At 39.2% G+C, this 18,161-nt stretch overlaps 1 protein-coding gene across 1 annotated transcript in view; it reads right to left on the reverse strand.

Moving 5' to 3' along the window:
- LOC128859236 (uncharacterized) overlaps positions 1 to 18,161 on the reverse strand; it is a 126,666-nt gene that overhangs the window by 106,474 nt on the left and 2,031 nt on the right. Inside the window, exon 3 of the mRNA XM_054096072.1 lies at positions 789 to 848. Within this exon, the coding sequence (XP_053952047.1) occupies positions 789 to 848 (60 nt within the window). The remainder of the gene's footprint in view (positions 1 to 788; positions 849 to 18,161) is intronic.

Raw genomic sequence — 18,161 nt, forward strand, 5'->3', positions numbered from 1 at the left:
CGTCAGAGTGAATAATTCCTTTTCCGGCATCTTTTTTGATGCTCACTTTTACACGAGAAAACAACAGCGTTAAAATTATTGTATTATTACTACCATTCGGAATCCAGAGAGAATGTAGGTTCGAATCTCGGTGAAACACCAAAATGAAGAAAAAAATGTCTAATAGCGGTTGCCCCTCGGCAGACAATGGCAAACCTACGAGTGTATTTCTGCTATGGAAAAGCTCCTCATAAAAATATCTGCCGTTCGGAGTCGGCTTAACACTGTAGGTCCCTCAATTTGTGAAACAACATCAAGACGCACACCACAAATAGGAGAAGGAGCTCGGCCAAACACCCAAGAAAAGCAAATCGCAAATTTCGTGATTTTTTCGGTGAAAAGAAACTAGTTCTGTTGAGTATAGAAAAAGGACAGACAGACCAAAACTGGACGATCTTTTGAAAATTTTGCTGCTGCTGCGCTAAGCGTTGCTTAACAGCCTTCAGCATCGGTACCTCAACGTTCTCAACAATTAGGCCCATTCATGAAGCGACTGTTTCGCGGATTTTGTCTGTTGACATATATAATTGCTAAGAGAAGAATTTTGAATAAAAGAGAGAAACCTGAAAGAGTCTACATTTTTTTTATTTATTTTAAAACAACATCTGGGCGTGTCCTTTGAAAGCCCCTTTATTTCCCGAATTTCGTGCCATAAAAACTGTATTTTTCTCTTGTGCTCACAAAAAGTATAATACGCATAGATCTGTGTGAAGTTCTCGTGTTAGATATCGATTTGCATACACACTTACCTTGAAAGCCGGCGTTTGACATTATCATCATTTGCTGACTTTGTAGCTTGTTGAGTTAATCTGCAAGAGGAAAGGAAATTTAAATTTTAAAGCTAATTAATTATTCAAGCAAACAAAATTAAATCGAATTTTGTGATTGATTGATTGTTTGATTGATTGATAAAGTTATGCATAGTAGATATACAGTATTGGCCATAAGTATTCGGCACCCCATCATTAACACTTCGCTTAGTGCACACATTTCAAATGGCTTGTATTTATTTGGGGCGTCTAATACTTTGGGCGAAGGCTGTATTTGGCCATGTGTGCGGATATGTTAACGACTAAATGATTACTTTCTCAAATAGACATAGAACGACACTTGGCAGACCGAAATTTCTAAGCAAAACATGTTTTTGATATGAAACAATTTGGTTTGAAAATAGCACCAGATTTAGATAAGTCATTTGCTATACTCGTGCATTGTGGGAGTTAAAACGAGAAGGATGTATAAAATTGTTAAATATTTTGCTTTGGTGTAAATTATTGTTTATTTTGGCAGCGCTTAGGTTCTAAAAAATGTATATATGTTCACACAATGCAACAAAATTAAGATCTCCGCATAATTGTTAGTTATGCGCACTACCAAGCAGAGCTCAGACACGATTTATAAGCTGTTTCATAAGCCCGATGAGAATAGTAATATTTTAGTGAAATGACACAGACTCGAAAAACCTGGAGTTTGTTTATGCTTTTCTAATTCATAATTTTGTGAATTATCGCATAATTCTGCTCAGAATTGCATTAAATGTTGTAATTTTGACCCACTCGGTAGAGAAGAGAGATCTTGAGACACTCTAGTGACATGAGAGAAACACAACATTTTCTCACATTTCGTGATTTCTCCTCTTTGGAATCCTTTTGGCTTGAACTTAGATACAAATATTTGTCGTCCGAACTGTATTAACTTAAGTAGTTTAAATAATATGACCCATCATAACAAAGAGTTGCGCTTGAAAGGCGCTTTAATCATGCGACATATGGTGCGATTTCCTCATCTAAGGACCAGGCGACATAGTTTAAAAAAGTCTCGGATGAAACCTCCCTATATTGACGGCGACCACTGCAAACAAAATAAGGATTACGATTTGAGGGCATGCACCTGGAATGTCCGGTCCCTCAATGGGGAAGGTGCCACTGCCGGGCTGGTTGATGTCCTCGTGAGAATAAAGGCTGACATCACTGCCATTCAAGAGATGCGAGGGACGGGACAAGACAAGAAAAGCGTAGGACCTTGTGACGTCTACTACAGCTGCCATGTAAAGGAGCGCAAATTCGGTGTTGGATTTGTTGTGGGAGAGAGACTTCGTCGCCAAGTACTGTCGTTCACTCCGGTGGACGAGCATCTCGCAACAATCCGCATCAAAGCACGTTTTTTTAACATATCGCTAATTTGCGCCCACGTCCCGACGGAAGAGAAGGACGATGCGACCAAAGATTCCTTCTATGAGCGCTTAGAACGTTCCTATGAGCGCTGCGCCCGCCACGACATAAAAATCGTGCTTGGCGATTTCAACGCCAGGGTGGGCAAGGAATTTTTGGTCCCACAGTCGGAAAATTCAGCCTGCACAACGAAACATCCGGTAACAGACAGCGGCTGATCGACTTCGCCGGGGCCCGAAACATGGTAGCCTGTAGCACCAGATTCCAGCATAAGAAGATTCACCAAGCCACCTGGCTGTCTCCTGATCGAAAAACACGAAACCAGATCGATCATGTTGTGATAGATGGAAGACACGCTTCTAGTGTATTAGATGTACGTACGATCCGAGGACTCAACATCGACTCGGATCATTACCTTGTTGCAGCCAAACTGCGCACACGCCTCTGTGCAGCAAAAAACGTGCATCTACCTACGCAAAGAATGTTCGACATCGAAAAGCTGCAATCACAACAGACAGCCAGAAGATTCGCCACTCGACTCTCACTCCAACCCCACCAAACAGTCACACGTTGAGGATAGAGAGGCTTTTCAACAATAATAATGGATTTTCTGAGTCCCAGATCCGACAATTTTGCTTGTTTACGAAGCCACCGAGGTGGAAATGGGCCTCATCACTCAAGAGGATTTTTCGATGGAATTCCGAATCATTTTCATGCATTGCAACGACCCAATCAGCAAAGACACGACGTAGTTGATGATCGGCCGGCTGGAGTTCTTGCGTTAACTGGACTTTATAAGCCTTAAGACACAATTCGTTATGCAAAATACGCTGAAATGACGTTTGGGGTATGCCTAATTCCAAAGAACGACGAGGAATGGACAAACCTGGGTTTTCTTCAACACTTTCGGCTACAACAACAATATTTTCGGCTGTTCTTGAGCGACGTGCACGGGTTTTATTCTGCACATCACTAACTTGTCCCAACAACTCGAATTTTTTCACCAATTTCTGTATTGCGGTCCGACAAGTTGCTTCAGGATGACCCAAAAATGTTCTAGTTTTACGAACCGTTCCACCATTTTTATAATGAACTTTAATAATTTCAATGCGTTGTTTAAGCGTGAATCGTTCCATTTTTATGAATGGCGTAGCTTCTACTTGTCAAATATCAAAAAATGGCAGCTTCAAAAGTGACATCTACCGAAATAGCGGACTATTCAAAATAACACCTGTTATTGGAAAACCCTTTATTACATTCTTTGCCTTTTCTAAAAATTTCTGTCATATGGAAGGTGGCGGGATTATTGAGTGATGCCGCCTATTTTCAATACACACCTACCTAGGATAAATATTAATATGTGTACCAAGTTTCATAGAAATATATTAATTTTTGCTCGAGCTATTGTGCGACGAATGGATAGGCGGATATGGATGGCTTATTGACTTCTCTCATCATTCCGAGCATTTTGTTATATATAGTACGAGTATATGTTTCCTTTATGCTGTTACATACAACCGTTGTGTTAACCAAATCATAGCATTCTTGTGGACAAGTGGGCGCCGGTATACAAATATTTTTCTCATACGATATACCCGGAAAGTTTAGATAATAATTCGATCACAGTAGTAAAAGGAGTATTCTGTATCGTCCCATTAGAAAAGGAATTTTGTGTACCAACATTTTATTTTAACAATGTTTTAAGTTCCACAGATGCCTTAAGGCTGGTATATATTTCACTGGTATATTTACATCTACGTTTTTTGTTCAACGAAGAGTGCCAAATAAAGTCGAAACACGCGAAAGTAAAAAATAAAAAAAAAAACACAAATTAAGAGTAAACCGAGTACGAGTGTAATTAATGTATAGGATGGGGATATGGTGTGGCAATATCCGCCGCTTAATTACTGAAGTGACCACGCGGTGCGTGATAATACTCGTATGTGCGAAAAAGGGCTAAAAATACGACTATGGTAAACGACAGGACCTTAAGTATCCTACTTTCATTTTGGAAGGAAGGTGTGGCATGTAACACGAATAAGCGGAAATCCGTTGGAAAAATTTTGCGGCTTTTATCCAATTGAACATTGATGCAAAGTTTGAAGTTTGAATTGAACAAAAAATGCAAAGTTTTCAATACAAATCAAATACGTAGATATACGTATACCTATAAATGTATAAATGTGATTTTTTTTTTTTTTCAAATATATATGTGCATAATTTATATATGTATATATGCTCGTAGTCGGCCGCCGTAGCCGAATGGGTTGGTGTGTGATTACCATTCGGAATTCACAGAGAGATCGTTGGTTCGAATCTCGGTGAAAGCAAAATTAATAAAAACATTTTTCTAATAGCGGTCGCCCCTCGGCAGGCAATGGCAAACCTCCGAGTGTATTTCTGCAATGAAAAAGCTCCTCATAAAAATATCTGCCGTTCGGGGTCGGCTTGAAACTGTAGATCCCTCCATTTGTGAAACAACATCAAGACGCACACCACAAATAGGAGGAGGAGCTCGCCCAAACACCTAACAGAAGTGTACGCGCTAATTATTTATTTTTATTTTATATATTATTTATTTTTATTTTATATATAAGTTCACTGTCGAGCGCTAAACAAAAGGTCAGACAGTAAATCAAATATATTATTTGGCCCTAATGCTGTGTTTGGGAAAGAAACTGTGTAGAAAAAATTACAATCATGCGCCGTCTTTAAACTGTGTGTATTGTTCGTCACCATTGGTCCAAAAACTCGACTTATTTAGTTCGCCCATAACTTGATATGATATGATATGGATCGTTCCCACGCAGTCGGTTCTACGTAAGCGGTGCAACGGATTTATATCCGGCCAAGCACGGTCACCCCACCAGCATTCCGCAAACATGTATGGGGAATGTTTATGCTACTACAATAACAACAACATGGCTTGGATCGACTTTTCTGACTTTCCGAAAATTCAAATTACCTCAGCACCCGTTTTCATTTAAAGGAAGATATGAGAGCGCATTTGCGGCGAGAACTAAAGTCGATTTCGGCAAATGTGATTGAAAATTCTTTTGATGATTGGATTGGGTATGCAATAAATTTAATTTCCATTTAATTTTTTTTTATTAATATTTAATTGAATGAATAACAAATATTTTGCATTTTGTTCAACTATATCCTCTACTTTTTTATTTAATTAGTATTTAATTACTATTTGTAAACTTAACTATCGCTCCTATTGAGGGCGATCTTTTCGACAGAATGTGTATTATGCATGCATATATGTATGTGCATGTGTGTGTAAGCACGCAAACCCGCCCACCCCCTCAAAATCAATGCAAAATTACCAACAACTGTATGCATATATACTTTCTGGATCCTTCTCGTTACGCATTTTGTTTTTATTTGTTTTTTCATTTGGCTATTTTGCTTTCGTTTGCTCTACCAACCCTTGCCAGCACTTTTTATTTCTATAAATTTCTACTTTTTTGCTGCATTTGCGTATTTTTTCCACTGCGCAGCTACTGCATTTTTCAAATTACACAACCTTCAAAGTCTAAGCTTCCCAAACGATTTGCGCTTCCCTCACTGCTTGCAAAAAATTTCATCTCCGCTTGTTTACCTACCTTCCGTTTTGTGCAGTCAGCAGTTTCGTGTGCGTGTGACTGCGTGGGGTTGCCAACCACTCGTGCAGCACACGCGAAACAGATAACCAACCTACCCTACTAACAAGGGATAATAACAATGGCGCTGATTGTTTATGTGAGGACTTCGGCATTTTTTAACCTAGTCCCGGAATTTCGGGGTTCCGCTTATATAACTGAATATAACTTTATTGAATTCGGTAAAACTTCAACAATTGTTTTAGTTTTTGCAGAAAAATAGAGACATTTTAAAATACTTTGTTACGATAATAAAAAAAAACAAATTACCGAAAATTAATGTTAACGGTTTTCAATATTATTTATTAAATTCAAAACAACATAACAAATAATTCTTAAAGCAGTATCTAACTCGTAGATTGGAAAATTTTTCTATTTCTAAATTTCGCTTGGCTTACAAATACTAAAACTGAGTTCAAGTTCAGTTTTATGGTTTATTAGATTTAAAATGCGTCTGTTAGCATAGCGCAGCATTTGAGGTTGAGTTTTCTAACTGTAATCTAAAGTGCTTGCACACAAAACCGGCCCTTCGAAGACAACTAATAGCAAGTAAATTCTCCAGATGTTTGACAGCGTCGATAACTAGTTCCAGAATTTAAAGTAACCATTTTTTTTATTTTGACCGTTAAAGTGACATCCGAATGGATCAGAAATTTATTTTATGAATAGTTTTTTTTTTTTAAATTGGTCGCTTATTGCTTGAAAGCTGGAAAATTTAAAAGAATTCAATCTTCATGGAAACTCGAATAATTAGACTAAATGGTGGAGACAATTAGACATCTAGAATCTGCAATTTGACTATACAAGACTAATTTTTGTGGGTCTGCAGTAAGAATAAATGTTCCGCCAGTCATACGGAGAAAATTCAAGATTTGAAACATGAAATGGAAGTTGCTGTTGGTGGTATAAGTGCCAAAACTCATGAAATTGGGCTAATAATTGTGCTGGAATTGACAGAAGAGACTACTGTATTTATTTCTAGTTGAATTAAATGAAATTCTAATCGCTAGTTGAATCTCCGTACGCTATTTTTCCCACGTCAAAAATGTAACACTCTGAAACTTGCATTAATGTCCACCTTTTTGAATATGATTTCCTTCCAAATCTTTCCTACATTTGAACTAGAAAATTTGTATACATCATTTCCTATCCACCATGTCCCACTTTCCCCACACAACAAACAGCGACTTGTGCGACTCCTCAACACCACCAATCGCCTACACGACCGTGGCCAACAACAACCCACTATTGCTTTTCGCTGCATTATCACTCACCTTATTTTCGTATTGCATAAATGTGATTTGTGCTTTTGCGATTTATTCAATTGCTTTACATGGCGTCTGAGATTGATGCAATTTTCCCAAAACGCTTTACACTTTTTATGAATTTCGTGTACGCGTATCTTGATGGTGAAGAAATTACACAAATGTTAAGTGATTTATTAGCTTGTTTTGTGTGTGCTTCTTATTTAAGTCACTTTACCTTAAGAATTTTCGATTTTTTCGGCGTAAATATTAAATACACTGGGTGCAGGAAGACTTTTTGGACGTTGTTCGCTGCGCGAAGTGCAACTTTTCAATTGATATTCGTAATTTTCACATAAATCTGCAATTGTATACAATTTTGATGTTTTTGTTTTTGTTTTTGACAATGCAGAACTTTCAATAACTTATTTTTCTTCTAATACAGTATAGACACAGATACTCATAACATTTTGGTGTTTTTGGAAACTTTTCAACTAGCGCTCGCGTACTCTGTGCAACCGTTTCTGCAGGCGTATGCTCTCTATACTGAATTTCCGCAACTGATTATGACATCTCGCAAAGCCAAAAGCCACCCATAGACGACGACAACAAACAACATTCGTAGACGTCGGCAACGTCAAAAATGCCTTACGTACGCCTTCGGCGCCATTACAAGCCTTTGTCAGCCTCTGTCTTGGCGGCAAGCACATCGTATGCGCACACGAAGCCAACGCCATCGACCGCAGTCACAACAACAACAGTTAAATGATGGCATCCTCACATTTGGGGTCGCCATAGTACCACCCACCCGGACAGTGATGAGGCGCACCGCCAGCAAACGCTTGACTCCGTGTCCAGATGTGCGAAAACGAAAACAAATGCATATGTACACATCAACGAAACATAGGGCATTCGTGTATTCATGCATTTGTGTGTGTGCGTCAGTTACCACTCTGCAACTGTATCTGCCGCAGCACTTTTTTCATGCCTTGTACACCGAACTTTGTCAAATTCATCGGCCTTGCCGAAGTGTATGCGGCCGCCTTCGCTGCTGTAGTTTCTGTCGCCGTCAGCTTTACCCCATCGCCTAAGCGCGCTTTTAGCTTCCGTCACGAATTGTGCGCATCACGTGAGTCCTGTTTGCATTATTCGCGCGCTCTCTTGCGTGCGCACACATCAACACGCCCAACGCCAAAAGGCAGAGCATGCGGCAGCTTTGTACGCGTTCTCTCGCCCTCGCCGTCGCACTCTCAGCAGCCGGCTTTTTGCTAGAGAACAGCGGTTTCTTTGTTGTCAATGTTGAACGATTTTCAAAAGGTATGCCGACAGCGCATGTCCAGCATATTTTCGAAATTGTAGTTGTGTACTTCTTGCAAAAATTAAATACATAACAAACGCAAATATTCAGATAATATTTATTTATTACTTTTAACGTGCGGCGTGTATAGGTCGGGCAGCAATTGCCGCAAAGTTGGCATAATACGCTAGTTGTTGAATTGTTGTTGTTTCCAGTGTGGGCTTTCCTTTTGCGTTATGCCTTTCCATGAGTGTTGTTCTTCTTGTGTTAATTTTGATTTAACTTTGGTGCGACTATTGAGAATCCGTTATGCCAACCACGGTCAGCTGTAATTACCGCTTATACCTCCACCTTAAACCGTTTGGACATCATTTTTGTCTTATGTTAACAGCAGAGTTATTATTATGTAACCATTATTTAATATTTGTCATAAGCAGGAAGCTGACATTTCTTTGCAGTTGACAAACACATATACATTGTAAAACCCTTAAGGTCGCCTATTGATGGAATGTATGTTAATGTAAGTGTAGGCATAGTATAAGATACACCCAATAATGTAAACGTAGAGTAATGCTAAGAAGAGATGTAGTATTAAGTAAAATAAGGCAACCCTAAATGACAAATGGAAGAAAGAATAAAATGGAAGTCACTTCCGCTTGGATCGTAAAAATAGTCAGTCGTTTTATTTCTATCAGAATTTAATCGTGAGCCATCCGGCTTTAAAATATCTGGAAGTACCCTCAGTTTACAACTCAGGTGTGGGGTTGTGCAAACGCAACCCAATAAACTACACATTTTAAAGATAACTTTAATATTTTGCGAGATAATGGCAAATATTCGCCAAGAACTAACTAACGTGCTGACTGAGGCTGGTGTGGAATTTCCAACTACAGCAACGACAACCCAATTGCGCCGATTGCTGCGGGATGTGGTAGGAGCCACTCGGAGCACGGAAATTTCAAGAAATGACGATAATTTAAATTCTGCCGCTACTGCTGGTACTGCCGCTGTTGATGCCACTGCTACTGCCGACGTTTTCACCTCTGCTGACGACACTGCCGGTACTGACACTAATGCTGCTATTAGTGCTACTGCCGCTATTAGTGCTACTGCCGCTATTGATACTACTGCCGCTATTGATATTATTGCCGCTTCTGATGTTTTTGACTCTGCCGCTACTGATGTACGTGCCGCTGCTGACGTACGTGCCGCTGCTGACGCTACCAATATTAGAAACTGTGGACGGACTAGTATGTTTATTGGTCTAGATGAAGAGATCGCAGCTTTGCAAAAGCGGGTAGAAATTCTCAAGCTGGCCAAACAAATCGAAGAACTCGAAGGCCGTCCGAAAAATCAGAGTATACGGCGTCTGGAATTTGGGGACCTTGAACATGCCATCCCCAAATTCAGTGGAGATGATGTCACTTTAACGGTGAACCAATTCCTAAAAGATTTTGAGGATCTAATGGAATCGACTGGAGCTGACGACCGATTTAAACTGCTTGCACTTCGTCGTTCGCTGACGGGCACGGCGAAAGTTTTCCTGACGACAACAGTAGCGTTGAACTATGGTGCGCTAAGGAAAGCGCTAAAAGACGAATTCGACATATCCGTCACACGGCATGAGATATATAAGATGTTGGCACAACGTCGCTGGAAGCGGAAAGATGAGTCGCTGCACTGTTATGTGCTGACAATGCAAGCCTTAGGAAAACGAGCCAATGTCAGCGATCTTGAGGTTATTGATTTTATTATTGATGGAATCGGGAATGTCCCAAACTCGCATATCCTTATGACGGCCCGAACCTTAGACGAATTCAAGACGCTGGTGATCCGTTTCCAAAACAAATATTTTGCAGTTGGCACGGCACAGACAGCAGCTCCCAAAACAACAAAACCAGCAGCCGAACAAAAAATAAAGTGCTACAATTGTTCGAAGGATGGCCACATCAAACCCAACTGCCCTTACCCTATGCGACCAAATGACGCCTGTTTCCGATGTTGGAAGATGGGGCACGATCACCGATCCTGCCCGAACCCACCAAAAGTTTTGAAGCCCCGAGAAGTTGCTGCCGTACAAGTGGATACAGGCCATGACGTGGTTGGCGCATTTAATTATGTAAGTATAGTATTAAAAACCGATGTTGAACCTTTAGTTATAGATTTAATGGCTTTATTTGATACCGGTAGTCCGACTAGCCTTATCCAGGAGTCACTGGTTCCTAAAGGGGTCCAAAAGGAATGTGTAAAGAGACCAGTTCAAAAATACAAAGGCATTGGTGGGAAATATATTGAAATACTTTATGTTTTAAAAACTTTTGTTAAATACTGTGGAAAAATTGAAGAAATTGAATTAAATGTAATTTCCAATAGAAATATGACTATGCCAATTATTTTGGGCCGTGACTTCCTGGGGTTGTTTAACATTAAATTATCAAAGGCACTGAAGAAATATAGTAAGCATAAGTTGTTTCAAATACGGTCCCTTATGGAGCCAAAAAGCTTAAATTCTGTAACCGACTCGAATGCATTTATCGCAGTTGCGGAACAGCATGAGTTAGGAAGAAACCATGCTAGTAAAATCATTCTAAATGATTCCTTGTCTTTGGGTGAGTTCACTGCCGTTGACGTACCTGACATTTTCCATATTGATTTTTCATCTGACGAATGTAATGTTGACGTGTGTCCTAACATGACTAAAATCTGTCGTGATAAATTAAAGCAGCTTATTAATGATAATTATTTAAAGTCAAAAATAAAGCCCGAACCATACAAATATGAGATGAAGATTCATTTGACAACTGACGTTCCTTTTCATTCCGCCCCCCGCCGATTGTCATATTTGGAGCGCAGCCAAGTGCAATCCATCATTGAGGAACTTCGTGAAGAGGGGATCATAAGACCGAGTGACTCGCCGTATGCCTCAGCCGTAGTATTAGTGAAAAAGAAGAGCGGTAAAATCCGTATGTGCATAGACTATAGGGCCCTTAACAAACTTACCATCAGGGATAATTACCCGTTACCTCTGATTGATGACTGTATCGAATATTTACAAAATAAAAGGCATTTTTCAGTATTAGACTTGAAAAGCGGTTTCCATCAGGTGCATATGGCCCCTGAATCCATACCATTAACTTCTTTTGTGACTCCAAATGGACAGTTTGAATTTCTGAAAATGCCATTCGGACTGAAGAATGCACCTGCGGTATTCCAACGATTTATCAATCATGTCTTTCGAGATATGGTTGATAATAGGAAAATTATTATTTATATGGACGATATTATTATCGCTACCGAAACATTTGACGAACATGTAGACCTGCTGAAGACCGTATTAACCAGACTTACCTTGCGCGCACTAAAACTCAATCTGGAAAAGTGTAAATTTGGATATGACGAAATCGAATATCTGGGGTACTCAGTAACCAGGACAGGAATACTGCCGAACAACTCCCATATTAAGAGTATACAAAATTTCCCTATACCTACTAACTCAAAACAACTGCAGTCATGCATAGGTCTGTTTTCTTATTTCCGCCGATTTGTACCTTCCTTTTCCCAGATAGCCAAACCTTTGCAGAACTTGCTTAAGAGAGACGCGCGATTCGAGTTTGATCAGGAGTGTATTGACGCATTTAACGAGTTAAAATTTAGGCTGACGCGGAGCCCAGTTTTGGCCATATATAGTCCCAAAAGGGAAACCGAATTGCATTGTGATGCAAGCAGCATAGGTTTTGGAGCAGTGCTATTGCAGCGGCAGGACGATGAAAGGTTTCACCCAATATCATATTTCTCCAAAACAGCAACAAGTGCAGAATCAAAATACCACAGTTTTGAGCTGGAGACGCTAGCAATCATATATGCATTGAGACGGTTTAGGACTTACTTAGAGGGTATTCCCTTCACAATAGTAACTGATTGCAACTCACTAACCTTAACTCTTGATAGGAGGCAGCTTAATCCCAGAATAGCTAGGTGGGCCCTTGAATTAGAGAACTTTAATTATAAAATAAGACATAAGCGAGGTGCTGCGATGGGCCACGTCGATGCATTAAGCAGGAGACAGATAGGTTTAATCATAGATGTGGATGATATCCAATTCCAAATACAAGTCGCACAAGAGCGAGATAACCATGTTAAGACTATACGAGACCGTTTGGAACGCGAAAATGTCACTGACTATGATCTAATGGACGGGGTTGTTTACAAAAGAAATCAAGACGGGAAGATGGCCCTATACGTACCTCATGAGATGGAGTCTAATGTCATACGCGTGATACATGAAAAAATGGGTCATTTAGCAACAGAAAAGACACATGAGAAGCTAAAATTGTACTACTGGTTTCCCAATATGAGATTAAAAGTGGAAAGGTTTGTAAGAAATTGTCTGAAGTGCATAATGTATGCCACACCCCCACAGAATAAGGAAAGAACTTTGTATCCCATCTCCAAAACTGCTTTGCCATTTGATACGATCCACTTGGATCATTTTGGACCATTACCATCGATTAGATCTAAACGTAAACACATTTTAGTTGTTGTTGATGGTTTCACAAAATTCGTAAAACTTTATCCGTGTAATACAACAAGCGCTAAGGAAGTTATTAATGCTCTTGACAAGTACTTTAGTTATTATAGTAGACCAAGGAGAATTGTGACTGACCGAGGAACCTGTTTCACCTCTTTAGAATTTAGTTCATTTTTAACGAAACGAAATGTAAGTCATATAAAAGTCGCGGTAGCTTCTCCACAGGCAAATGGTCAGGTAGAAAGAGTAAATAGAGTTCTAAAGACGATGCTGGGTAAACTGACGGATGAAATTAAGCATGACGACTGGGTTAGTAAATTACTTGAGGTGGAATATGCCATGAATAACTCAATTCACAGTACCTGTAGGGATACTCCCAGTCGACTCTTGTTTGGCGTGGAACAAAGGGGAGTAATAGTGGATGAGTTTACCGAATACTTTCAGGATATGTTGTGTCCTGATTACGAACGAGATCTTACCCAGATACGAGACAGAGCATCTAAGGCTATTACAGCTAGGCAGGAGTATGACGTTAAGCGGGCTTCAAAGGGTAGCCCTAGTACCCAGTACATCCCAGGTGATTATGTGGTCATAAGGAATGTAGACACCACGGCTGGTAGTAACAAGAAATTTATACCCCGATATCGAGGTCCTTATGTCATTCACAAAAGTTTAGGAAACGACAGGTATGTTGTCCGCGACATTGGCGGTTGTCAGCTCACCCAGCTTCCGTATGATGGGGTTATCGAGGCTCACCGCATAAAAAGGTGGGTTCAGCAACCCGATGAATGCATAGAGTTGGAAAGTGATCCCCTAGGAGATTATTCTGAGTTTGATGAACCGCGAATGATCGAGGGCGATCACTTATCAGGTTTGGCCGAGTTGTAAAACCCTTAAGGTCGCCTATTGATGGAATGTATGTTAATGTAAGTGTAGGCATAGTATAAGATACACCCAATAATGTAAACGTAGAGTAATGCTAAGAAGAGATGTAGTATTAAGTAAAATAAGGCAACCCTAAATGACAAATGGAAGAAAGAATAAAATGGAAGTCACTTCCGCTTGGATCGTAAAAATAGCCAGTCGTTTTATTTCTATCAGAATTTAATCGTGAGCCATCCGGCTTTAAAATATCTGGAAGTACCCTCAGTTTACAACATATATGTACATATGCAAGTACCGTTGTATGCGTCAATTTTCAAGCATAACCAATCGTTCAAAGGAGAATCGAATACTCAGACAAACGGACTAAATTTAATTTTCCACCTTTGTTTTGCATTTTGCTTTTGGAATTTAAAAACAATTAGTGGCATGTGCCGGCCTCGAATGGATGTGGAGTGCAACTTTTTTCAAGCAGTTCAGTGGCCTTGCCATTTGCGATCAATTGAATTAGTGGCTCAGGAATGTTGAAGAGTTTAATGAAATCAAATATATTTACCGACATCTATTTATAAATACATATTTAGTATATTAAAAATCTGATAAATATACATTCAAAGCTTGCTATAACAATGCACAAAATCCAAAATTGGATGCTAATTTCGCATACAAACTTAAAAAAATTGTTTCAGCCGTATATTCTTATTCACCTACACGTCAGAGTCACGTCGGATGACGCTGTTGTGTAAACACAGCATCGAGCTGTCGAAACAACTCTAAATACTCTGAATACCCTAATTAAAAACGAACCTCGAACCCAACATGTGATGAGCGACATTCGTCCTGACTCACGTTTTTTGCCATCGACTTGCAATAAAATTGAGCTCGGATCAAAACGACTGCTGCGGTTTATCTAGGAAAGGATGCCAAAGTACTTACTGGTAACTTAGAAGATGGTGGACCCTGAAAGAAGTGAACTCAAAAAAAAGACCATTTTCCGAGGCAGCTGTTTACATTAGAGATAAATAAGTAACGTAACTTCGAACAGGAGAGATACGCAGCTGAAGAATTTTCTTCATCTCTCAATCTTAAAGGGACAAAAGACGACTCCACGGTAGCTGGGTCTTCATTATTAAAATGGCCGAATTTTATATAACGGTCTAGGATGTAGCAAACCATGAGATAAAACCTTTTGGCCTTAAAATTGTGCGCTCTTACAACCACAGAGCAGCGGAGTCTTAAGACTCAACCACTTTCATTTATGGAAGTAAACTCCACTTTGACTTATAATTTCATTATCTTGGAATCATCTACAGCTTTATCTGGTAGTCCATATTACTTGCGACTATGCAGATATTAAAAGCCCATGAGAGCTAAAAACTTTTTAGAATTTTGGTATTTTACTTTCTTCTAAAGCATAACACTTCACAAATGCTGGGCCAAAATTTCATGGAAATCTAAGAAAAACTTACGGAGATATGTGGCTTTAACTGGAGTAGTCTAGTTATGGAAGATCAAATAATATTCGTTAAGCCCAAAAGGAGCCAGCGTAGACCGGCAAATGTTTCACTACACACAAACAATTTTGAGAGCCTCTGCTTTATCGGATGCCACCCATACTTCTATGAAATATTGATTCTTCGATTTTTCTATTGTGTTGCGCGATTTCTTTTTATATTTCTTTCAATTGATTGCCTTTTTGTTCCATTTTTTGCTTTTTTTGTGGCTATGATTTTGGCAACGATGTTGTTTACATTGCTTAGCCTCTTCTTCTGTGATATGGTAGGTTAGGAATGTGGCGGCATGGCGTGACTGCAGTAGCTGCCACAACTAACTTTACTATATACGTAGTTTGCGCAACAAAAACTTAACATGAAAAGTGTTCTTATGTCAAAAATGTTTTTTATTGGCCTAGCACCCATTTCCCATTTCTTTGAGTGCCAAATAAATAAGGTGAATTAAATGTTTAAAACGCTGCCAAAAAACTTTTGAGAACATTTAAATAGTCACTTCTCCATTTCCGAAAATAAATTAAATTAAATCTAATATACTACAATTTAAATCGCGGATTCTTTCAAAGTCGCCACCAATACTATTTTAACTTTTTTGCAAGTCTTTACTCAGTGTGTGTTATTTTCCTATATTATTTTATGAAAAATACAATAAATCGATCTGCATTTAAGTATGATAGAAATTAATCTTCCACCTACAAATATATTTTCTAAATCTTTTACATTTCTTCCGCAAATCCTTTTTTAGCCTGCTTACTTTGGCAACGATTAATTGACATCATGGCTGTGTATATCTCAGCAACTTTTGTGCACATATTTACATAGTTGCAGTAACCTGCAGAGAAATTTCAACTTGTGAACTAGTTTCTAATTCGCAATTGGGTGCACTTCGTATATTTTTCCTGAGTTTTTCCTTGTGGTTGCTAATTTCTAGTGAGAAATAACACTGCCTACTTTTTGGTGCTTGTTTGTTGGTGCAAACTTGTAGGAAATATATTTTTGGTGCCTTCTTTTTGGCGTTATATTTCCTTGGTGCCTACTGTTTGGGGCGTTTTTTGATCCCAATTGGTTTGGCGTTCTTTTGGTGCCCACATTTTGGTGCTTATTTCCGTTTCCTGGCTACTACTTGTGCGTACTATAAAGTGCTATCCATTCCGGCGTCGAATTTATTGGTATTGCCTTTCGGTAATTTGTATCGTTTCCGCGGTCCTGGAATCGCTGCGTTTGTGCGGGTGATAAACGCTCGGCGTAGTACGCGTTGTTGCCACGGTTTGTGTCCGGCGTTTACCTACACCGGTCGACCCTTCTCCGTTTTTTGTAAATTTTGTCTATATGATGTTGTGAATTTATTTAGATATATTGTATATTATTTCTCTCACACTCGCATTCTCTCTCTCTCTCTCTCATTCTCTCTCGGGTCTCTCCCTCTTTCTTTGTCTGCCTTGAAAGTTTCACTTCTGTTATGTGTACTACACGCCCTTTTGTTTTTTGGTAACCTTAAACTTATAACCTTAACTTAACCTTAACTTATACAATATGTATCTAAATATAATTTTTTTTGTTTTTGACACAAAAGACCAAGAAGTCGAAACGCAAAGCTTAAATCAATGTAAAATGTAATTTTTCAGCAAATGATTGTTTTTTAAGAATACATGATGCATTATCATTTAAGAATACATGATGCATTATCAGATGAATACATGATGCATTATCAGAAAGTCCTGTAGTATCGAGTGAGAGTTGTTTACTCAAAATCAAGAGTTTGTTTCATACTCCTCTCTTTAGTAGGATCAACCGTTTGACCAGCATTTGTTCCAAGTATACTGTCCAACGGCGATGACAAAAATGTGAATAATTTTCCTTTCATAAGCTCTAGGAACCTATAAAAAGGTTTCGCATCACAAATAATACCTTAACACCACATTTCACAAGAACCTGCGTCCTCGCGTTATCTGCTGTGCCTCATCTTTTGGTATCTAGTCCGTATGTATGCCTTTTAGTGCGCCCGAAAAAATTTCTGCGGCATGAAATAAAATTTTAGGCTGTGCTCTTGTCTTGGTTCTTGTTAACCTAAATCGCCAGATATTTATTATGGAACTTCGATACTCCTACTTATCTGAGACTGCAAAACTCACGGAGCTTCCGCGCTGCCTAACATAATGTCTTTTACCTTTGAAGATATCACATTTTTCTCTCAAATATTTCAATAAAATTGAATACTGGTACCGATTTCTTGAAGCTTATCCCGAAATTAACAGTGTCGATTTTCACATTCTCAACCTTTGATTCATCCGTTTACCAGACCAGATGCTGTCGCCATTCACATTTATTTTGGAAAGAACCAGCTGGGAATCAGTGGGTTTCCCTGCAGGATATAAACGAAAATCCAAGCACAATTTGTAGAAATTCGTTTCACGAAACAATGGAAAATTCCGTCATTAATATTTCTCCAGTAAGGCGAATGGTCAACACAATATTCACATATGAAACACGAATGTCATGGCTAAATTTAGCGAACATCTTGAGCTGAAAGTAAATGTGACTACGGTAATGTATCAAGTGATATGGCCACTCGCATGGCATAAGTATGAGCGGAGGGATTGCGTGGTAATGACGTGATTAACCGGAGACGCGCCTATTCTGATGCCATCACTGGAATCGAACAATAAAAAGTAGGAAGCCGTAGTACGAGTGACGTATTACACCTAACTGGTTACGATGAGATGTGACATCCCATGTCGCAATATGTTAGCGAACGACTCTCAGATCAATTAAAGAGGAAGTGAATATGGTGACTGCGTCATGTGCGGTGAGCACGACGATTTTGTAAATCTGTGTGCTATTT

This window comes from Anastrepha ludens, chromosome 3 (genome assembly GCF_028408465.1).
Source record: "Anastrepha ludens isolate Willacy chromosome 3, idAnaLude1.1, whole genome shotgun sequence".
Lineage (NCBI taxonomy): Eukaryota > Metazoa > Arthropoda > Insecta > Diptera > Tephritidae > Anastrepha > Anastrepha ludens.